Here is a 24201-nt window from a genome sequence, read left to right as displayed (position 1 = left end):
TAAGGCTAGTCAGAAAAACTGTTTGAGAAATTCTTTAATTAAACAGAATAATTGAAGAAAAATATCTCTTTGGATAGTTACTGACTGGGAATAATTAGTTGTAAATTATTTGCTCCACTGTAGTACTGATGCCCAGTCCAAAGCTGGACTTTCTTCTTGAGGGGTCTGTGATGCCTAATTAGACCAAATGGATCTGAGCAGAAATCTATACCATTTATAGCAGAAAATACCAGGGATTTTTTTTATTTTTCCTTTTAAAAATTTTAAAGTGTTATAAAACATTAAATGGAGATTACTGTACCTCCTACTGCTCAATCTTGTAATCCTGCAGTAAATGTGAGGGTAGAAATTGCAGCTGAAGTGTAGGGAAGAGCCAGGATCCTGCACTGCAGTCCATGAGCAGCCAGGCCAGGCAGACTGTGTGCAGGAATTTGGCAGAATTCCTCCAGCTCCAGTGGGAATCTGCATTTTCCTTTCAAATTGTACCATTTTGGTGCTTGAGATCACCCAAAATTATTTTTTGTGTAGCAACTTAATACTTACCCAGTGTGATCTGTGGAATAGTGTACACAATTTTACAATAACTATGTAATTAACTCACTTTGCTACTCCCCTCTCCAGGGAAACTCATGCTTCTATTAATGCTATTAGGAGGGTCCTATGCACAGAACAAAGAAAGTGGTGCAGCAGATGAGTTAACATGATTTGATTTGCAGATGCTTTAAACACTTAGCAGGAGACAGCTACGGAAGCTAATTAAATCACTCTAAGGTGCACAGGATTATCTGCTTTGTAAGAAACAATTTCAGTGAGTTATGGTCGCCCTTTAGCTGAGGGGAAGTAAAAAGCATATTTGTTTGGAATTAAATTTCCCACGCAAAATGCCCATCAGGCCTCTCCTTCCCTGGATTTCTAAAAGAGCCTTCTTTTGGAGCCAGCATTTTCTAGGAACCTGGATTTTCATTTTGTGAGCGTGTGCTGCTTCCAACTTTCTTACGTAAAAATTTTCCTACTTAGCTATTGATTAGGATCTGCCTTTAAGCAGTGTCTGGAGTAAAAAATCGTGTTGGTACATTCACTTCCTCTCAGATACTGCATCTTATTTAGTGTACCGGAATTCCCAGTTTAAAGTAATCACAAAATTTATGGAGAAACGGATAAAAAAGGTTGTAAAATATCGATTTGGGGAAAATAATAACACAACTCATCTATAATAAGAAGAAAAATGAAGCAATAATTCAGGTGTATTGAACGGGCTGCTGCTGGAAGTATTGATCCAGTGCTTTAGTGTGCAACATCGCACCTAACACTGCAATGAAAGAACAGCACTGCATTCCCCTGCTCATTATTTCCCAGACACTATTGCCTTGTTACACAGATCCCACAGAGCCTGGAATGCCAGCAGGGAAAGAGAGGAACCCCCCAAATAACCACAAACCTTAATATCTTAATGTTACAACAGCACACAGACATTTTGCTCCCGTGCTTCTCTTGAGGCAACCTTGGAGTTTGGCTTTGCTTGTTTTGCTCTTTGCTGTATCTCATACTGCCCATGGTCTGTATAAATGGTGCCTTTCTGCTGCCTCTTGATAGCACAAAATCAGCAATGGTGTCATTGAGGAAACACACTTCCCTTAAATATATTGAACTTTCAGGATCCTCGTGTAAAAATTCCCGATCTCGTTGCAGCGTTTCCTTACTGTGGCAATAAGCAAAAGTTGAAAATAGGACAGCAAAGGTCAGTGGAATTTTAAAATAAGCACCCCGACATTTCCACAGCATTAAGCTCCATCATGCAACATTGCATTTCTGTTTATCTGCTGACATCTGCAAAGGTACCACACTTGATTGTTTGGCATAAATAATTTAGCAGCGAGAATTTTACAATGAGCACAGATAAGATTTACCTATAAAATGAAAAAAAGGAAATAATTAAGGAGAAATTGTGTGGGTTAAAAAAACCCAGTGAAGTCCTGTAAGAGGGCAACATTTTAGCACTTGTGGAGGCAAAGGTGCCTCCTGCTCTGTGAGGAAGCTGCTCTGTATGTGCTGCAAACTTACTGCATCCCATGATCATTATCTAGAAATAGGAGCCACACCAGATGATCACGTTCTGAACAGATCAGGCCTCCTGCAAATTTCAGCCAACATTGATCTGCAGGATTTGCTCTGGATCCTCAGCATTGTTGGGTTTTTCCTTTCCCCCCCTTTAATCCATACAGCGAGGGGGGCAGAGTGAGGCAGGCACTTCTGCTCAAGGAATGGGGGAAGGGAGGAAAAATGAGAGGAAGAAAATAATCTATGGCTGATGCAGAGGCCAAAGGAAATTGCTTTCTGTGAACTGCAGGGCCCTGCAGTGGGAGTTGAGCCACTGATGGCCGAGGTGCCTCTCCCAGAGCTCTCCCTCCATCCCTGTTTGCCCTGGCCTGAGGATGAGCTGTGGCTGCAGCCCTGGCAGGTTCCAGACCCTTTCATTTGCATGTGGTGAGCAGAAAACGTGCAATTGTTTTTGTAACCCAAATAACATCTCTAGTTCAGAAGCCCCGGGGGAAAAATCCTTGTCAGGCTGAGCTGGCATGATGATAAATGGGTGAGGTTTGTGTCCTGGCTCTGTGGGGACACCTGGGGTGAACAAAACCCTTTTCTCTGGCACCCTGGGCATCTCCACTTAGGAAGGGACAATTGCAATGGGAACAAGCTGCTGTTGCCTCTGAAGGAGATAGGACCTGGCATTTCCATTCACTGGAAGAATTCTTTTCTTGTGCATTGAGGTGTTGGGGCTGGAGCACCTTTTTAAGGCGCTGGCAATGCCTGTGGGTTTTTCTGCCTTTGGTGATTCCAGTCATAGGACATGTAGAAATTACATATCCTCTGAACAGAGAGAGACATAATTGTCCCAGGAAAATCCTGGGAAACTGTGTAGAAGCTGTAAGAAACTTAGAAGAAAAGAATTCAAGCAATTGTTATCTCCCTTTCTGTAACCATTGTTTATAGATATAGTTCTCCAGAGTATAATATGCATAATTCACCAGTAGTGTGAGAGAAAATTCCTAAAAGCCAATCAAATGTTAAGACCACCATTGTTTCTATAAAAACTGTAGATTTCTAATAACAAAGTGTCTTTTCATGCATTCTGATGATAGAGTCTCTGTATCACCTTTAGCTGTCCCTGATACCCCTTCAGTGATATGGACAGACAGAAAATGTGTGTTAAATCTAACTCAGGAAACAACCATGGCATGGGGTGTCAGCAGAGCAGCTCATCAGTACATGTGTGTGTTTTTAGAAAACAGTTTGAGGTTTACAGTTATTGCCCAATCACATTTTTTTTACAGAAAAAAAGAGAAATTCCTGGGGATTTGTGTAATAAAGCTGCATGAAATTCATCACAGATATTTTCTCAAATTTCTGCAGTAATTCCCTAATAACTTTTGTCCCTTTAGATTTTGCAAATTTGATAATTTGAATTTTTATGGAAGATGGGTTTTTTCCCCCTGAAGTGCTAGTTATACTGCCAGATTTTTTTTTTTCTTAGGGAAATTGATTTTTTTCACATACACTTTGATAATGAAAATTTCTTTTTGCACTGAAACTCATTACAAATGTGTCACTTTTGTTTATTTCCTACTTCTTTTTCTCTATAGGCTCTGAGTATTTTTAAACATTTTAAAGAAAACTGATACAGGTTTTATATTTACATACATTTCAACATAATTTTCGCTGTATTTTTTGTTTAAAAATATGTAAATCAATTTATGTGCTTTAGGATTCAAGAGTATCCTTCCATAGAAGCAGCCAAACAACTTGGAAGTCAAGGAAGCTCTTTAGGTTACTTAAGTGCTTGATTAAATTAGGAATCTAATTGTCAACCACTGCACATTTTCATGGGATTATTCTAAGATTCACAATACCTATAGACTTTACAGTTTTGACTGCCTGACTACAGGCATTTAGGGGATTTCCCATCTTGTATTTTAATCTCCACCCCCATTTCAGGGCTGTGCAGACCAATAGGTTTGGTTTGCCATGGGTCACCTCCCTGTTCATCCTGAGTGAAGCCCCCTCATTTCTCTGCTGGCATCACTGACAGGATCCCCTCTCAACATTTGCTTGGTGCTCCCTTACCTCCCCCAGGGCATCTTCCACCTCAAAAACTGCTCCTGGACCATTGCTGCTGAAGGGAATCTGGTCACCTTTAGTATGACTTAAGATCCTAATCAGGTTCTGTAGTTGTAGGTGCAGGTACTGTGGGTAAAGCCACACACTGGTTTGAGCCCCGTGTGCTTCTTGGGCAAAATCAATATTATCTCTGTCTCCTCTTGGCTTTCATTTCTGCTCTTATTTTGGTAGTTCCACCAAAGTATTTATCCAGTATTTATCCTTTTTAACATGGCCCGAGCAGGGCTGCTTTGCACAGCATTTGGGTGGTTTTGGTACTGCTGGTAAAGGATTTTATGTACCCAGAGTTTCCTTGTTAGAGGCTTTCCTGTAACACGTGTCTGCTGCCTGAGTTCTTCTAAGCTCTACTCTGGTAAAACAGAGGGGAGAAAGGCTACAGCAGGTTTTTTTGTGTTAAATTGCTCAGAGCTTATTTAGGTAAAGAATTACTCCTTGCTTTTCTTACTACATTACAGCTGCTTTTTTTTGCAGTCATCTTTATTGAATTTTGAACTTTGTTATTCTGATGATGCTGAAAGACAAAGACACAAACTCCTCTCCCTAATTCACTCCAAAGAATGTACCATCTCTTTCTATGCTCTTGTTAAAACCCAATTGTGTGCAATTCGTAGGAAATTGAAACCACATTTTTCACTTAACTTTCCAAAATTAAAATTTATGAGGAAAAAGAAGCAATAAAGCAGTTACAATCTGGCCATCTATTATTATCTCTGTGGTTGGAGTAGTTCCACATTTGAAGAAAGTGACACCAAAAGTTTATCAAGCTTGTGTGTATCAGTAATTTCACTTCTCTTATTATTTCAAACCACAAGAACTGGTGAAGTTAGTGTTATGCACTTGGAAATTATCTTGGTGAAAAAGGACTTGGGTGATCTATAAAAACAAAGCTTTTCTTCTAACTGAGAAACACAGAGCAATATTAATTTTCCTTACTCATTCATTTCAGAATATTGATGTTAAAATAAATTTAACAAATTGTGCTCCTTAAGGTGATTTAACAGAACACGTTGTGAAAAAGCTGAATTTTCCTCTAGATCTATTTCTATGTATGTGTTTCCCCTTATTCTTCAGCTTTTGCTTTTGCATTTCCCCTCTACTCTGAGAACAATGGGAATGACAGTCCAACACCAGGAATCTCGACTGCTCCAGCTCTAGAATGTCAGTGGCACTTGCTTTAGTTTTCTCATTTTGCCTTTTTTGTCTCTGAATTAAAATCAAGCCAAATGATGGATGCCCATTACAATCAATTGTTTCAGACAAGCCACCAAAAGTATTGTAGGATTCATTTACATTTAATCAAATTACACTTTATTTGCAATTCAGGGAAATGAGAACTCTGCAGTAAATCAAATATTTCCTCTCCAAGGGCCCCATTCAGCAGAAAATATCCGCAATCTTCCAAGCTGGTGCCTCAATGTATGGTAGCAAATCTTCCAGTGGGAGGAGAGCTTGTGCCAACAAACCTATTGCAGCCTCTGCAACATTTTTAGGGTTGTGGACACCTAAATATTTTCCAGTACAAATGCAGACCTTTGGACAATGAATTGTGCAGTGGCTTTAACCAGCTGACCACAGACTTGCACCTCTCTTGGCTCCCTTTCATGGGCCACCAAGAAACAGTTGCAGGACTTCTGGGGTCCAGGACTTTTGTACACCACAGGTTGGAAAATACTGCTTTTCCTCTGTGAAATGTTATGAAATGGGAAGTTAATGGCAGTCACTGAATATAATTTTTTGGGGGTGATCTTACATGTCTCCAAAAGCTTTCAGGATGACTAGGAATAAATTAAGAATACAAATACACTTTAAAAAAAAACTTCAAATAGAATGAATTCTACTTGAAAGCATTAGTACAAGGATGGGCAGATACTAATTTTTACTCATTAGTGCCTTTTGAAGTTGAAAAGCTCCATGTGCTTGGAATAGGAGGTTATCACTGACTGACAGCTTCTTTCCTCTGCAGGTTACTACTGAAAAACTGTGCCCAACTCTTCTACCCTGCCCAGCACAGCACAGAGAAAGAAATTTTGAATTTTGTCCTTTGTGCTTATTTACAGATTTAGTTCACTAAAACTTGACTGATTGAAGGATCTCAATCCTGATGCCTCAGACAGTTCAAATTGCAGGTCCAGGCACTGGAAAGCAGCAGCTTTTCTTGCAGTGGCAAAAAAGCCTCTTTTGAGTCTCAAGCTTCCTTTTTGACCCTGTTACTTAAAGTCAGAATTTTAATTGCATTTAGAGACCTGAAAGTTCATTTAGGTGCCTGCTGGGATTTTTAAATAGGCATAGGTACCTAAATTTTATGGCTTTGTGGCTGTTTGTTCCCCAGCTCTGAAACTGAGAAATAATTCAGGGCTGCTATAAATTACAGGGAATGTATGATGTCAAATAATGTGGAAAGAGCTCTTATACTGAGGGGGAAATAAAACACTGAATAGGTTCACAACAAAGAGGGTGACTTCATTCTTGCTGGTGGAAATACATCTTCTTTGCTGGGGAAATATCCTGAAACTTAAGGTCTGCACAGCCATAATCTGATTAAAATACAGAGCTGAAAAATATTCTGACCAAATCATGTAATGTGTTCTTTAATCCAGTGAGATTTGAAAGCCTAAGAAATAATAAATAATGATTTGCATGCTTAGTAGTTGAATGTCATCAAAGTCAACCCTGAGTACTTTTTAAAGAGTACTTGAAACTAAAATCTGCCATCTGACATTTGCACCAGAGTTCAGTGGGCCAGTTTAGCTGATGGTGAATGCTGCCTATAGAATATTATGGGATTTCATATTATAAGAAACTTTAAACCAGAGTTGCATTTGTCCCACCTCTCCCTTTCTAATTATTTAATTTCTGAATATTTTAATGTTAAGAAAAAGTATTTTTTCTAGTTTTGTTCTAGGTGCCCAGGACATGGTGTATTTAGTTTCCTTTTATTTGTGTTTCAGTACTTCACTTTTTACTTTATATTTGTGATAAAGTACCGAAATAGTAGTTTTTGAAGGGAACTGTGTTATGTTGCTGGTGTGGGGGGAATTGCAGAAGGAAAGGGAACAAAAGGAAATGACAGATAAGAGCAGGTGAATCCCATGGGAGTTTTTTCCTTTTCTTTTGCTCTTTCACTTTTGTGTTGTGCAACAAGAAAAGTTTGGAAGAAAAAGGTGACATTGCATTTCCCTTTGCTTTTTAGAGAAAGCATCAGCCAGTTTGCATGTCCTAGAATAACTCTCATTGCTGTGTCTCCCGAGCTTCAGCTTGGGGGAGTGAGGATCCATCTGCTCCAGCAGGATGCACAGAACCTTATCAATGTCCATTTGTTGCTCAATCAGCTAAAATTTAGGTTTATTTTCAATAACTGCTTTTACCACAGTGTATCATGCACAGTTAGGGAAGAGACCACACAGAATGTAGAAATCAAAGTCAACACAGTGAGAAAACCTCACTGGTGGGACTCCCCTCTCTTGAGAGACCTCTGAGGTGTGGTCACCCCCCCTGGCTGTGCCCAGGCTCTGCAGGGATGGACTCAGCTGCCCATGGGCACACATGGGCTGTGCAGTACCAACACAGGGCCTTCAGTGCAAAACCAAAGTGATTTTCTCTGAAACCCAAGATATTGGACATTTCTGCAGTGCCATCCCTTTTCCTGTGTCCCGTTTGGTGAAGGAAGGTGTCCTGACAGAGAGGATGGGCTTGGCATGCACAGGGGGTATTTGGGAGGAGGGAAAAGCTTCCCTGGAGCTGGGATACACTGCCCAGGAGAGCAGGAGGCAGAGATACCCCGGGGCAGTTGTGCAGGAGCTGGTTTGGAGCAGGAGCATCAGAGCATCCTCTGTGCACATTAATTAACTCTGGCAGCCAGGTGCTTAAAGCTTCACACACCCAGGGCCTCCTGAGCTTGCCTGTTTAAGCTCACTCTTGCATAGTGCTGATGGACCCAGAAATGTATTTATATCATTGCTTACTGCCTGGAAAGCTGCAAATCAGTTCCTGATAAATATGCCACTTCCAGCAAGATTAATGCTAAATTCCTCCTTTTAGAGCAGCAATTTGCAAATTGCTAGATTAGATTTTAACATTCGAATACTCTTTTTTCATGTCACACTTGCAGTATCTTTGTTTTTATCACCTGATGATACTGTTTGTGTTGGTATTGAACTTTGAGGCATATTAATACAATACACATAGATTTTGGTGGCAATTTTTTTTGACAACAGTTCTTATGAAATCTACTAGGAAAAAAATTGTGCAAAATAATGTAATCCATTACAGGAGGTTTGCTTTTGTTTTGAATTGAATTGAAAGCAGATATTTGTTATATACTAGAGAAAATAGCAATACTATGCTACTTGGAAGGTATTTTATTGATAACTTCAGAGCTGAGTTCTGAATTTTCCTATAGACTGCCAATAATATCTTGAAAGTTAGGAAATAAGTACTAGTGCATGATTATAAACCTGTGTGATGGTATCTGATTATCTATCATAACTTTACATCTTTCATTCTATTTACTGATAATTTCACAATCTGTGTATTCCACCTCTGTGTTAATTAGGGAAATTTTAATATTTCCCATTTTGGAAAAAACAATCCAGTTCAAGCACAGGGATGTGGTTACTGCTCTGGGGTGCCATCAGCCAGCTCAGATGTTTTGCTGTGTATCCCAAACTCAGCAGTGACCACTGAAGAATCATTCATTCCTGCTGTAAATGAAATATTAGGAGAGTTTCATAGCAGGACAGCGAGTTTCAGGCTGGTTCCTCACTTCTTTGCCTTTTTCAGCTTCTTTTTGATATATCAACTTTGTAGGCAAAGGGTTGCACCTCAGATATTTTAATTTCCGTAATCACTTTCCCTGGTTTACCAAGAACATTCTAGAAGGCAAATTGGGAGGGTGGGAGAGAGGCAGGATGAGAAGGGAGGGATTTAAGCAATTATTTTTGCTTCCTCTTCCCCTCTGCCTGTGAGGCTGCAGATCCAGCCCAGTGATCTCTCTGTGCCGTGTTCAGGGGCGCTGAGCTCGTGTTTGGGGGCAGAGCTGCAGGATTTGTTGATCCCTCTGTAATTGACTGGCAAGGTGATCTAATGCTGATAATTCAGCCAAAGCCAGTCCAGCCCAGAGCCCTCATTTTGTCAGGAGCACCAGCCCCTGACGGTGTTTGCTCATCCCATCCCCTCCTTTGCTGAGCCCCAGGCAGGGAGGGCCTGGCAGAGCTGCCCATGGGGCACTAATGGTCTGCGGGTGTGGGGATGCTTAACTGAGCTGTGCATTCAATTAAGATGAGTTTCTCAGTTAACAGGCACCCTGGGAAGAAATGAGTTACTTTCATTCCTGGGATTATGAGCACTTAATGGAGTAGACCTATCAGAATTCTGTCTGTGCTGCATGAGATAACCCTAAAATGCAGCATGGATTTTCAACTTACTCCTCTAGCAAAAAAAAACAACCCAAAAACCTTGCCAGGTGAGAAGGAGAAATCGATGCTCATGTGAGTCCTCTTGCAGTCAGGCTCATGGAACTAAATGTGAGGTGGCATTGCATGTACAGTTGGATTTTACTTTATGTTTTTCTTGAGTACTGTCCCTTTGCTTGTGACTTGCCTATTTAAAATTATAATTCAAAAATGTAACTTAAATAATATTTATGATATTTTTTCTGTAAGACTTACAGTGTGAGTGGAATATCCAAAAGATGGACGGTTCTGACTGGAGTTGGAGACTTGGCTATCTGATGTATATATGGTAGACTAGCTAAACTTCAGCCAGTGTCAGTGTAGTTTCAGAAAATTTGCCAGAATGGCTCTGCTTTAACTGGACAAAGTGAATCTAGGATGAGTTTGTGCTGGACCTAAATGAGTAATAAGCATATTCAGGAGAAGCAATGAAAACATAAATTTTTCACACAAATTGTGCCCTGACATTGCTGAAAAATAGGGAGGAGGTTTGTGGGGATGCAGCTTTGGTTTTGGGACTTCCTTTTGTATTTCATCTTCCATCAAGAATAGGTGGTGTCTTTTTTTGAGTATTTTCTTTGCCCCTTCTGATAGAAAAAAGTGAGGATTTTTTTTTCCAGTTCTGTATTGGTCAGGATCACTGCAATCATTCAGAGGGAGGAGGGAGATGAATTAGAATTATTCTTCTGAGCCTACTGTACCTTGGTCTTGGTGGATGGTTCATGCCATATTACTCCTTGCTTATTTACTGACCTCCTCAGTGACTCACCTTGGTTAATGAATTAGTTTCAGTTAAATTGCTTTCACATTTGGATAATTTTATTTTTTACCAGCACCCAGTGCTCCATTTGATTAAATTAAATCAAGCATGTAGTCAATCAACTTTCTGCCAAAAAAAAGAAAAAAGACAAAAGAATAAGAAAAGTCATTGGTGTGATTTTCCATAATTTATAAGTTAGCTAGGACAGGAATTGAAGGAGTATTAGTTTGGTCCTGGGGTAGGGCTGGTAGGTGCATGTAAGGCAAAAACAATGCTGCATCTTTAAACAACCTTTAATAAGGTTTCTTTAACTACTGAGTCAAACTCTGAGATCTCCCCTGCTGTAAGCCATAAGTTGCTTGTAGGCTTGTTCTAGAGAGTAATAAGTATTGTTGTTTAGCAATTGTGTTGTTGAAATTCAGCTCCACTATGTCTGACAGTATTTATCTAAAATACTTTCCCTGGTGCATGCTCAAGTTCCAGTAAACCGTGTCTTATTGTGCGACCTTTTCATTTTGCAGTGAAAAGGGATCAGCTCGTCAGATAAAAGCTACAAGCTGAAGTACAGGAAAAATGCGTGCTCAGAAAATCCGAGCATGATTGAAAACAAGATGTGTTAAATCAATGCAGTTTATCGCCTGCCTATTCCTGGCAATTGCTGTTCTAAGCTCATTCTGAGCACACACTAGATGATAAAAGTATAGTGTCACAGTGCTCACTGGGGTGTGAGGCCAGGGAAACATGTTTATCAGACAGGCTGGGATGATTTTTGTATTTTTTTTTTTACCCTTGATAACATTTATTGTCAACATTTTTGCAGAAAAGAAACCCCAAACCCTGAACAGTCATGGAAGCAGGTGATACATCTGCTGCTGAAATCAGAGACTACCTAAAGCTCTCAAATTATACATTTCTATTTAAATGTTACAAACTAGAAAACAACAAACTCAACTGTTTCAATGTGAAACAATTTGCTGCATCATCTGGGCTGCAGCCAAAATGGTCCTTTTGCTTTTGGGTGAGTAGCCTTACTGCAATTTCATGTAGACAAGTCAAAGCTAATATTTAGAAATAAAGGTGTGTGGAAACTATTGTTTTCTCAAGGGATTTTAAATTAGTTATGGAGAGGGATTAAAGACCTAAATTAAACCTCACAGCAGGTCAGCTCCTTCCAAAAGCACCACACCTATAATATTCATTACAGCTAGGCATAATTCATCTCATTTTTATGATTCAACTCCACTTGTATTTCCCTGTGAATCTCATTGCCAGAGCTTTTGGATGTGATAGCTGGTGTTTTTCCAATTTTCTCTCTTGAAGATTTTTTTTTCTCTGACCATTGGGAGCTTGCAAGTCAGAAGTCTACAATTCTGAGAAACAACCAAATTTAGGCTAAAAAGCTTCTGATAGGAATTCACACAGGACACTGAGTTTTTTCATTTATGCATCCCCTGGTAATAGTTGGGGTTTTTTAATAATCTGAAGAGATGATGAGAAATAACAAGGTTAAAAGTGAGAGAGGCAATATTCAAAAGGAGATATTTCTGCATACAAACAAGTTTCAAAAATGGTTTCCAGTACTGTCTACTCCAAAGGACTTTGTGAAGGGTGAAAAAAGAAAAAAAACTCTACCCGTGTGTTGTCCAAAATTATCCCTTGGACAATTTTAAAGGTGTCTGCACCTACACTGGGGAATTTGAGAAGTGCATGCAGAGGAAAAATTGTTGAAAATATGCAGAATACGGAATGAAAGAAAAGGTCACATGAGGTGACAGTTTAGCATCTCCCACACGCTGTGTGGTACATCTCTGCATCTGTTTCTGAGCCAACAGCTTAAAAATAAATGCAGTGTCTTTATTTTTAAAATGTTTTAAAGTTGGTCTAAATATAGATCTTAGAACTAATCTTACACACCCATTATTGGAAATCTTGGCTTGGATGCATTTCTGTGCTTGTGTTTATGTATGCACATATATTTATTTATTTCAGTGTGGGGATAAGCCATTGAGAACCAGCCCTCTTCAATGAATTTTTTGCTGCCTGCTCACATGCACCTCCAGAATTTGTCTAAAAAACTGGAAAATATTCACATTTAAATGCTGTTTATCCCTTTTTATAATGACTGCCAAAGTTGTATCAATTAACCTGGACAGCCAGACGAAGTAACCAACATGCTTTAATTTCCTTCTGGCCCTCTGTAGGCACATCCCCAGTGAATTCCACCAGCCTGTTGTGAAATTGGGATGTTTAAATTCCAGTGCCTGAAACTGGATTCTGTTTCAGACTCCCTTAAGGCCAAATCTTCCCCATTAGACAAGAGGTCAGTGCAGTCAGAGGAAGAAGAAACTGTGAAGCTCACAAATTGTTTGACTTTTTTCCCCTCCAAGCCAGATTGCAGGTTGCTGTGAGTGAACTTTCAGAGTTGTTGTGTTTGGAGAAACCAACACATAATTCCTGCTAGACAGATCTCATAATCACATTCTGTAACTTCCATAAAGATATGGGGCTCAAAACATGCATTCCTTGCACCTTCAGCACCTCCACTGGCTGCAGAGAAGGGAATTGCCCCTCTGGTTCTAAGTTCCTGGAAAAAATTTATTTTCGGGAAGAAAATATCACAGTCTATCATGTCTGTAATAACACTGATGACCATGGAGGAGCTGCCTCCAACCCTGGCCTGTTGCATCTTTAGTACAAGTAAAGAGCAGTCACTGGGGAGCTCAGGAGAACTCAGCGTTGGGTTTGTCATTTGACTCAGCTCTGCATTTTCCTTGTTGTCTGTTGGGGCATTACGTGCCAGTAAAATGTAGGAATTACATTTCAGATATCTCTATTTCCAATTTAAAAAAATATCATGATGTCACAGTTCAGTTTTAGAAATGGAAATTCAATGCACAGGAGCATGTTTAAGTACCAAGACCAGAAAAATGAGGAAATTCTGGGTGAACACTGGAAGGGCCTTTCTAGCCCAGACTTTCTGTGCAGGCTCTCACTTCCATTTTCCACTTCTTGTGGGAATAAACACTCCAGGGAAAGTCAGTGGAAAGAAAACTTTAGAAAAAGCAAGACAAATTCACAACAACAACAACAACCAATAGCTCAAATGCTTGCATGTTTTCATTTAAGGAGCTTTAATTAGCAAAGGAAAAGTCTTTGCAGGGAGATTTGCTGAACAGACTTTTTCTGATTTGGGGATGGAGTTTTGAAGTGGGTTTTTGTTGCTGGCTTTGTAGAGCAGGCAGAAAGAGGCCAGTGTGCATGAAAGTCCTTGGGTTTGGTGTCAAAATGTTACTTTCTAGCACCATCCACTAGCACTGCTGTCCTGCAGGGCCTTAGCGAGGCATTTCAGTACCTGGAAATTGATACTATTATGGTCTGTCCTGTCCTTTTCCCATCTTCTGCAGTCAGTGTTTTATTTTGTCAGGGTCAGGGGCTTGCAGCAGAGGTATTTTGTGGCTGTGAGGTGTTGAGACACAAAACTTTCTGTATCTCGGCCACAGAATTACCTTCTGTTTATATTCTGACAAGTTCTCTCATTGGACAGGAAAAAAAACCCAAAACAACTGTGTAGACCCCAAAGCCCCACTTCTTTTACACTGCAATTCAGGACCTGTCACCAGCTGTCTAATTTTGTTGTAGAGCCAAATTTACAAAACAAATTTGTGAAGAGACAGAGGAAGAGTCTAAAGCATCTTCTTCCATTCCAGTGCTTAGTGACTCCCTGGTGCTCCACAGGAGCAGACACTGTGGGATATTTAATTCCCACATTCACCCTTTCCCTGAGTGCTTCACTTAAAAAAAATCAAAACCAGATTTCTCCTCTGAGACAGGGATGATCAGACCTGTGGGCCTGAGGCAAATTTTTTTTGTAGCCTTCAGCCTTTTTTTTGGGGTTATTTGAACCCTCAGAGTCCCTTCCCTGTCCTTGCAGCCTTTTCCACTGGAAAAGCATATGGGAAGTTCATAGGTCTAAGTGCTGCTTTCTCACTGGTTTTGGGTCAAACAGAATGAAAAAGAAACAAGGACTGAAAAATAAAAGGAGTAAATGAAACCATGAATGCATGGGAAACAAATTAACTGGATATGTTTTACATTCTGAAATATTTCCATAATGCTGCTATGTAGTGTGTGTTTATTTTTCTTTGAATAATAATGTTAAAATGTGTCTAATTCAATTACTCTCTGCATTTGCTGAATGAGTTTTCCTTGGTGAAGGGCTCTCTACACTACCCCAAGCTACGAATTCCATATGATATTTGAACAGGTCCTTTTAATTGCTGATATTAAGTGTCGATCATTCTGCTGGGAGCTGGCAGCATGGCCAGAGAAACAAATTCCTCTCTCAGATACATCAGACAGTCATTCAATTAACAACCAAAGCTTTATTGACACAGTAGGAATTCATTATGTGAAATATTAAAAAAAGCCCTCCACTGACTAGTTAAAAAAAGAGACTTTTAAAGATGGTGGATTATCTGCATGTGGTTATTAAAATTATTTGTGCAGAATTCAAAATTATGGTTATGATGGAAACATTTTTTCTCAGAGGCATGAACAGCATTTTTGTTGAAAACATAAGCTGGACTTTGAAAAGATGGCTATAATGTACACATGCCTATTTCCACAGACATTGTGCATTTTCTTGATTAAAAGCCTGAGATTTTATGAGTTATGGCTTTAGAGTTACTGCATAAAGAGCTTCATGGCTTATTCTGTTAGAGTCTAATTTGAAAGAAAGTTCTTCCTCAAGGGTTTAAGAAGTAATTCATAAAATGGTAAGAATAATAAATATTGTGCCTTAACTCATACACTAGGATAGATAGACAGATTTTGTACACCTGGGTGTAATTTTAGTTAATTCACACAAGAGACAGGCTGAAAGTTTATTGTTTGGAAGGAGAAAAATGGCTTAAATCTTGTATTTGCAAAAATGATTATATTAGCTTAAATGAAAATGCTACTCTATTAATGGCTTCAATAAGCTATGCATTTGGAAAAGTATTTTAATAAAAAGTTACCTGAAGTTTACTGCAACTTAAAATATGTAAGTGAGGGAAAAGTACTTACCTTGATTTATATGTCTTTTGGAGGTGTAATTATTGGCTTTTTACTCACCTATGTAAAACAATGTACTTTTGTAAATGGATTTCTGGCCACTTTACTCCTTTTTTTTTTTTTTCCACATAAAAAATAAGCACTGTCAATCAAAGAATTTTAAGGTTTATTTCCTCTTTAGAAATGATTGATAGCCTTTTAGATTTACAAGTTGACAAGTTAAAGGGTTCTATTGGTATAATTATGTACTAAATTCACAGTCTTTCAATTTAAATGTCCTTTTAAAACCACAAGATTATCATACCTGTATTTTGAAAAGTGGGCCAGTCAGTTTGGGTTGGTATACAAATTGCTTCCATTAGCCTTGGGACCTATTTGAATTTAGTACAGTTTTTTAAAGTTAGTAGTACTTTCAATGGTACTTTTAAAATATAAGGTAATGGGAATGCATTTTAAGTACCATATGTGTTAGCTTGTTTTTAATGTACGGATGTCAAGAACACAAATAGAGAGTTTGTATTTCTGATTGACTCTTTTTTTTCCAATCATGGAAAGAAAACTGTTATTTGAATTAAAGGTGTGGGAAATGCCTTATTGTGGATGGACTTCAGCAGCAGAGACCAGACACATGTACTGGGGCAGAGGAAAACCTTACAGGGGATGAATCTGATCTTGTAGCAGCTCTTCTGCAGGGCTTGGAGATGAGAATATTCCCTTTTTTTGGAGTTTTTCCATCTCCTGACACACAGCTGGTCTGGTGTAATGCTAAGGGTGGAGTTAAATATGTGAACAGGTCTGTGTCATTGAGAGATGATTAATTACATTTGGGTTGTAAATGAACAAGGACTGGAGGGCTGAAATTGTCCAATCTGTCCAGACAGCTAAAGATATTTTTTTTTTCTTTTTTTTTTTTTCAATTCTATGTAAGATTGAAAGGTTGAAGGGGTATAGACTAATGAGTGGTATTTAACAATAGCAGTTTAGATCCAATCCTGCAGATTGCTGTGTGCAGCCTCTCCCCACCACTAAAGTAAAGCTGAAGCTGTTTGAAGCAGAAAGTTTTCACTGTCTCTCACAGTATGCTTGATACCTTCTGAGATTGGACCATAAAATTAACTTTTTTTTTTTTTGGCCATTTAGTTCAGAAATTATTCAGAGGAAATACTCTGTGGATTTCAAATGTGTTGAACGTGTAGGAAGATATGAGAAAATGACTGCTAACTCTGGGGGGATTTCAGAACTGGCCTCCATTTATAATATTGCAGAATTTAGTAACTATTTTCCCAAAGGATCTAAAGGGAAAATGGCCATAAACTAGACTGAATTAGAGGAGAAATACATTTGGCAGAACCACACTAAAATCTTTGAAGGTATTTGCAAAAGAAATTTAAATTTGATCTGTAGGGTTTTGTTGGGGTTTTTTTTCATCTTCTCATAGAACTGCTATTTTTGATAATAAATATAAATAGCATTCAATTAATTTATTTGCAAAAGGATTTAAAATAAGCAGCCTTGTAAGTAAACTCAGAGGTAAGGAAACCAGGGGGCTCCAAACCAAGGAACTGTGATATTTTCTGTAAAACTACACAGCAGAGGGGTCAGTATGTAGGAAAAAAGGCCAAACCATCCCAAAATCAAAAGGGGCCAAAGCAAGGGAAAAGCCTCATGCTCACTCCTTCCATAGATAGAAATAAAATATTTCTGTCCTTCCTGGACAGAAATAAAAGATCACATTCAGATATTCCTGATGAAAGGAACTACCTGAAAAAACCTCAAACAAACAAGGAGACTGGAGGGATGTCATGAGCTCAGAAAGTAAAATCCTGAAGGATTTCTAGTCTGGAGTTACCATAATACTGCAAGACTCATTTCAGGGTATGGTCAGAAGGTTCCTTTCTGATGTCAGAGGAATGCTGAGGTCCTGCTGGCCCATGGACCATGTGCCTCTCCAGGCAGTCCCATCAGCCCCACGTTTATGTTTCACCACGTTGGGTAGATCTGCATCCCTCAGCATCACCTTCCTCTGCCTCAGGCTGCAGCAGCTTTGCTGGATTTGCTTATGGAGATGGGAATTTGACCCTTTGCTTGCCAGCTGGACAATCTGCTTTAGAAATGTGGTTTGAAAGTAACAATAATTTAAAGAGATTGTTTTGTGGGCTTGTTATGGAATGCCATAATTAATTACAAACAAGCCTGGGATTAGGTACTGGTTTCATAATAACGTGAAGATCTTTAGGAGTATGGAAAAATGTTCACTTAAAACATGGAAATATGGACAGATTATGCCATGTTGTGGCTGGGAGGTGGAGTTTAATGCTAAATCTTTTTGCAATGTTCAAATATCATCATTTTAGCCACATAAAAAATTTCATAGTAAGACCCTCATAAATGTATATGATATATTCATAAATTAGTAAGACTCTGTGTGAGAATTTTTTTTTGCTATTAATAAGCTAAGACAAGAGAAGAAAGACTTTAAAGTGACACAAAAAAAAAAAGGCTGAAAATATAAAAATCCACATTCAAATTGATATTTTTTTTCCATTTAACTCAAAAAATTTGAACAAATTGCTGTGGAATGTTTCCACATCTCTATTGGCATGGGAGAGTCAAGATGTACTGTTGTTTAGAGATGCTTGAGAATACTTGACTGTTCCAGTTCACCAAAGCACTTAGGAAATTCTAAGCGCATGTTGAAGTCTCACTAACATCTGAGTTTTAAAGTGATCATGTGACTGGAAATATAGCTAGAAGGTCATTCAGTGCAGTCCCCTGTAATTATAGGCAATCATATAAAAAACATAATATGCTCAAATTTGCTTTGCTGAAAGCAAATGTGTTTAAGTATGTGCTTACAGATAAGCATGTGCTTAAAGGCTTGACACAATCAGAGCTTCCATTAATGTAGACAGACCAGCATTTTCATGAAGATTAAAGTGTTCCACTTTCACCATTTCTCACCTCCATTTTATTGGACAAGGACTAGGGAAAGATGAACTAAAAACATTGATGTATTTATTTTTTAATTATTAGGTCTCCTGGATCAGTTTAGTGCTGATCAGAGTCTAAGCTGCTGAAGTCAGTGTCAATGAGTAAAAAATAAAACCTCTGCCAAGACAATTGCCTGTATTTCACAACAAAATTATTTGTGAACATTGCACATGGAGCATATTAAATGTATAATGAGATTTGGAACAAAAAAGGCACTGGAGTAGGAACTACTTTTGCCTTCCAATCACCTTCCTCATAACGTGAAAAACTCAACATGAAACATGGGTAAAGTATTTATCACATTGATTTCATAGTGCCTTTCACAGACAATAATTGCTTCCTGTTTGGAAGATGTAGGCAACATCCCCAAATCTTCCAGCAGCTCTGCTGGAGGAGCTGAAGTGGGAACGTTTGGATGGAATTCAAAGGATCAACCTCAAGCAGTGTTTGGACCAAGACTTGAGTCAGTGCTGAGTTCCAAGGGGGTTTTGCCATGGTCCTGCCATGGTCCCATGGTCCCATTGCCATTGTCACCTGAGCCCCTGCTGTGCCTTTGTCACCTCACCTTTGTTTGTTGTTGTTTCAGCTCTGAACGAACCCACCATTGACTATGGTTTCCAAAGGTTACAGAAGGTTATCCCCCGGCACCCCGGTGACCCCGAACGCTTGCCAAAGGTCAGCACAAAGTTTATTGTTCTGTTAAATGTGGTAAAGATGGGTTATTGCATGTTTTTATCTGAAAGTGCATATCTGTGAATATGATGGTCCTGGTTTGGTACCCAACCCAGATGAGCTGAAACAGAGGCATGACCAAGAAAGCCCAATCAGCAACTGGAGCCTTAGGAGAATTCTGTTATCTTCTCAAACAGCTCTTGCCTTCTTAAACACAAATCTTTCTCTATGTTCTAAAATACATAACAATTAACATATTTTTTCGTTACCATTTTGGGACCTGAGCAGTGTTTTCATAGAATAATGATGCTTTTTGGTTTTGATATCAGTAGCACTTTGCCAGCATAATTTTGAGAACTTCACCATTGATAAAATCAAGTTAATTGGATGTGACTGCATTGCTGCTGCATTATGTATTGGTTTAGGGTAATAATGATTATATACTGTTTTATTTCAGAATTGCTGATTTAATTAGAGCATTGTGTACTGAAGTGATGTTCATTCCCATGAAAATTAGTGAGGTTTTTTGTTGATTTCTGTCAAGTAAAAGCTGAGGGAAAGACAGCATTGTTCAGATAGGTTTCTTGTACTGGGAAAACACTGGAATTGCACTCAGATCTGGTTTTGCTACCTTGCAAGAATTTGCAGTGACTTGTGGTATACTGGAGTAAGAGGTGGGGGATTTAAGTGTTGCTGGTGTCCACTGGAGCTCTGAGCAATGGTGATGATCTGGAGTCACTGTGGCCAGCTGCCACCACATGTTTTATCTGCTGTTAGTGAGTGAGCTGGGGAGTCAGAACACTCCCTGTGGAAAAGAAAATGTGAATTTGCAGACCTGAGACACAGACAAATGAATTGTTCAGTTAATGTACATCCAGTATAGCCTTTGTGACTGGGCAATACTTGTGACCTTTCTTCTTTAGCTCCCTGAGCTGTCCACAGGCTTTCATCAGGGATTGTTGTAGGCTTTGATTAGTTGCATTTCTAAAATGTTTGAAAGGTGAGGAGATTTCCTGAACACTGGAACTTAATTTGTTTAATTCCTTGAAAGAAATAGAAGTCAGTGAAGAAAGAAATAGAAGTCAGTATGTGACTTTTTCTACAGGCTTGTTCTGTCTTTTATCTTTGCCTGGGAAGGCTGCAGGCTGTGGTTTTGGGGTCATTGATGTGTTGTCCTTCCCTCTTCCCACCAGAGAAACATGCTGTCCTGGGGAGTTACATTTACCATTGGCTCTGTTCACCCTCTGCAAGCTGTCCCTTTCCCTAACATTTGGACAGACTTGCAGCAGAACACAGCTTTCATGGCTTGTCAAGTTTCACTCCAGAGGTGCAACCCTTTCCAAAGAAAGAGAGCATCCTTCTGTAGTGGCTTTTTTTTTTTCACCTCTATCCTGCCTCTGCTGCCAAATGTACTTCTGGAGAAAAATATTTTCTCAGAAAATAAGAAGCCAGCCTGCACTATGCACCGGGCATTTGCAAGGTCCAAAGGAATTGCTGCAAAACTTGCCTAAACCTAGCATTCCAGCTGGCTACTAGATGGCCATAGATTTTATTTAAATCAGGAAATTAAAGTAAAATTAACATGGACAATTCCAAATTGAATTATATGGCTAGGGGTTGTGGTGGAACAGGAATTGGGCTCCTTTTTGGTTTCTGAGGCACTGAGGGGATCTCCAGCAATGCCCCTTTGTGCTGGTATGGAAATGTGGGAATACAGCCTCCAGGATGAGCACCCTCCTCTCTCCCATTTGGTCTGAGACTGGTACCACACATTCTTGCAGGCAGAAGAAAGCTTCTCCTAGCTCCATATCCTGATTCTGAAATTTAGCAGGTATTTATGGATAAGGTATGAGTGAATGTTAGCACTCGGTCATCTGTCCCCTCCTCTACCCTCTTGGCTACATGTGTTTCTTTGGAACATCTTTTAAACTAATTTTTTTAATCTTTAAATCAAGGGAAATTGTTGTCATGTCTGGAGAGCTAAGATGTGATGGCCTAAAAAACAAGGTCACTCCTTTGGGGTTGGACAAACTCAGCAAAGAAACTGGTAACACTGTGCAAGCTTAGAGAGAAACAGGATGTAGAGAGGACTTTTTTGTCTTTGGGTAATTCCTTCTGTGCAAGCTTGAAGGTTGGACCTCAAGTTCAAGTCTCATTAATATGCCACGCACAGAGGCTGAATGCAGCAGGGGTTGGCACATGTCGGCTCCTGTGTTTGAGGCACTGATGGTTCAATTCCCAGCATCACTCGCTGGCTCCAGGATCAGCATCAAGGACGTGTGAGCCCCTGTGCTGGTGAGCACTGCACAGTGCTCTTCCCCATGTCATTAAACAAGGAAGGGCTTTGGCAGGGTTCCATGTAGACAATTCTCAGTGGCTACTTAGAGGAGTGTTGGAAGCCATATGGCTCCCACAGTGGAACCACGGGCAGAAAGGGCAAATGTTCCAGAGAAACAGAAGAGAGGAGAGCAGTGCTCAGAGCTCTCAAAATCCTTCCCTCCAATCCCCCCTTGTCCTGGCAGCACATCATCACTTTCTGTTCATGAAAGGGCTTGTGCCTTTGCATTAAATAAACAAAACAAATAATATTTCTCTAATTGCTGCTGGGGTTTGTGGCCATTATTCCATTGAAACATTTCTAGATGAATTAGAGATCTTTCCAGAGGTAGAAGTGGTTATAATTTTTGTGTTCATAAGGGCATGCTGCCCTTCCCATGGACCATCAAGAGCATTCTGCTCTGTGACTTATCCCTGCAGTCAAGGAGAATTGTTCAGACCATCAAGTGAGTGTTAGCACATGCTCTGCCCTCCAGAGTTGAGGAGTTAACAGCATTTCTAAAATTATTGAGACTGTTAGAGAAGTTTGATCTCCACAAGTTTAGAACCAGTATTTTCAAAAATGCTCAATATTTATGCTCAGGATGAATTTTTTTGAAATTTTCCATCTATCTGCTTAAAATAGGCAAAGGAAAAAAAAAGGACAGATTTTAAAAAATAATTTCTCCTTCCCGGTGCTTCAACAGGCAAATTCCAGTAGAGAATGCCCTCCCACAGTGAGGAGAATGGGAGCACCTGGAAATGAGGGTCTTTGGGCTGCTAGATTGACAGCTGATGTGCTTAAAGTAGAAATGCAATATATAGTTTCTGGAGAAAAGAGAGAGGGAGCTGGTGTTAGCAGCTGAACTATGGAGCAGTTTGAACCAGAATGCAGGTCCCTTGTTGTCCAGAGCAGGTCGGGGAAGGCAGCCAGTGGAAGGAGATGTGCATGTCTGTACAGACACCCCCACACCCACAGGCACCAGGAGGAGAGACAAGAGGTGGTGGGATTAGCACCCAAAGCTTGGAGGGAGATCAAGTACCAGGAGTATGCTGGGCAGTGTAGTCTTTCCTTTCTAATACAGACAGGAGGCAGATCAGAGGAAACAAGAGACCTCTGGGGATAAGAGAAAAGGAACACTGTGATGCTAAGGTTGGGAAATGCTGTCATTGTCCTGCAGGAGCAGTCTGTAGGGAGCCTGTGTGGAGCTGGGAGCAGCCCTGCACCTGTGTGTGCCCCATTTCCATCCCATTTCCATCTGGAGTGATTGCACACGTGCACACAAATGCACTCGTGTTGTTGGTTCCTGTGCACATAAACTGCAGTGGAGATCACTGAAGAGTTCAGATCACAACAACATATTGAGTCTATTAAGGTTCATTCATGTAACTACCCTGCAATCCTTAAAATAAATCCCTGGCAGACACGTTGCAATTCTGCAATTTTGTTAAAACTCCACAGCTAGAGCTGTAAAACAGCTTCAGCTGGGAGCTAGATTTGAAACACATCCATCCTAAATGATTTAATAACAACGATTCCTCTTTATATGCAATTTCCTAGATTTTATTTGCCATTTTCACCACTCCTACAACTCATCACTTGTATTTAGATTAAGCAGAAGATTGTTCACCTCTGTGTTTGAGCAGCAAGTCATTGCACCAACCCCCTCTGTGATCTGACGTCCTCTCCCTCCCAGTCTGTTCCTTCAGTGCTCTCTAGGAGACCCCTTATCCCTCCTGAAAGGGACCTTTACTTCTTGTTTCTCTTCATGTAGATGAAAGTGGAGCTTCTCTCTCTAGTGCACAGGGGACTCCCTGCTGAGCTGAGAGCACAGGTAACCAGAATCCTCCTTCCCTTCAGCTCCTTTTCCCTGGTCAGTCATTAAACCCCCCCAAGACACAGCCCAGCTCCTCGTTTAGGACACTAATAAAAGACGTGGTTATTAGGAATCAGAGGCTGGCAAAAGCAGTTGTCTTTTTCCATATGAAATCCCACAGATCTGCCCTTTATACATCGTGACATGGGTATTGTTTATATTGCAAATAAAGGTTGTCTCTAAACGTGGGTGGTTGGCCCAGGCTTGCTAGCAGAGGTTAAAATAGCAATGAAGACAATGCAGCTCAGGTTTGCTGCTTCAGACAGACCCAATGGAAATTCCAGAAAGGACTGCCATCTTCTAACTCAACATACACTGTATTTAACCTAAGTTAGTAATTTACAGCTAAGAAAACACTTTTTTTTCTCCCACCCAGTGTAACAAGAGAGTCATTAGAAAACTTTTATACTAAGTGTGGGCAGGAAGGGGAGGAATGTAAAGAGGAGCTATTGGAGTTCAGCTGTACAGCAAGGAGGTCATAGGATGTGCTTGTAGGGCTCTAGGAGGTCATGAGATGTGTGCTTGGAGGGCTCTTCATTCTACTGTAAAATTTACAGGAATGTGAGACCAGAGTTAAGGTTGGTATTGAACCCTTAACAGCTGGGTTTTTAAAGTTCCCTAACAATTTGAGCTCTTGGTTGAGGAGCTTGTTTAGGGGGTCTGATATTTTATTTATCCTATAGAAAATATTCAATAAGAGAGCATCAAACTTCTGAGATGGCGAGGTAGCTGTGCAAGTGTCACCCTTATGGGGTGGTGGATGTCACAGGGGTGTGTGGGAATATGCAGAGCCTGAAAGGAGAGAGCAGAGGGACAGAGGCAGCGCTCGCTGAAGGGCAGAGCCAGCACACAGGGCTGGCAAGGAGCCCTTTCCTTTCTGAAGGTCAGCAGTGTGCACACA

At 40.0% G+C, this 24201-nt stretch overlaps 1 protein-coding gene across 3 annotated transcripts in view; it reads left to right on the top strand.

The window, feature by feature from the left end:
* Positions 1–24201, top strand: part of EBF1 (EBF transcription factor 1) — a 263841-nt gene that overhangs the window by 217466 nt on the left and 22174 nt on the right. For all 3 annotated transcript variants that reach the window (XM_058815594.1, XM_058815593.1, XM_058815592.1), the window contains exon 11: positions 19022–19110. In XM_058815594.1, the coding sequence (XP_058671577.1) occupies positions 19022–19110 (89 nt within the window). The remainder of the gene's footprint in view (positions 1–19021; positions 19111–24201) is intronic.

This window comes from Ammospiza caudacuta, chromosome 16 (genome assembly GCF_027887145.1).
Source record: "Ammospiza caudacuta isolate bAmmCau1 chromosome 16, bAmmCau1.pri, whole genome shotgun sequence".
NCBI classification, from domain to species: Eukaryota; Metazoa; Chordata; class Aves; order Passeriformes; family Passerellidae; genus Ammospiza; species Ammospiza caudacuta.
This window is presented reverse-complemented; position numbering and strand designations above follow the sequence as displayed.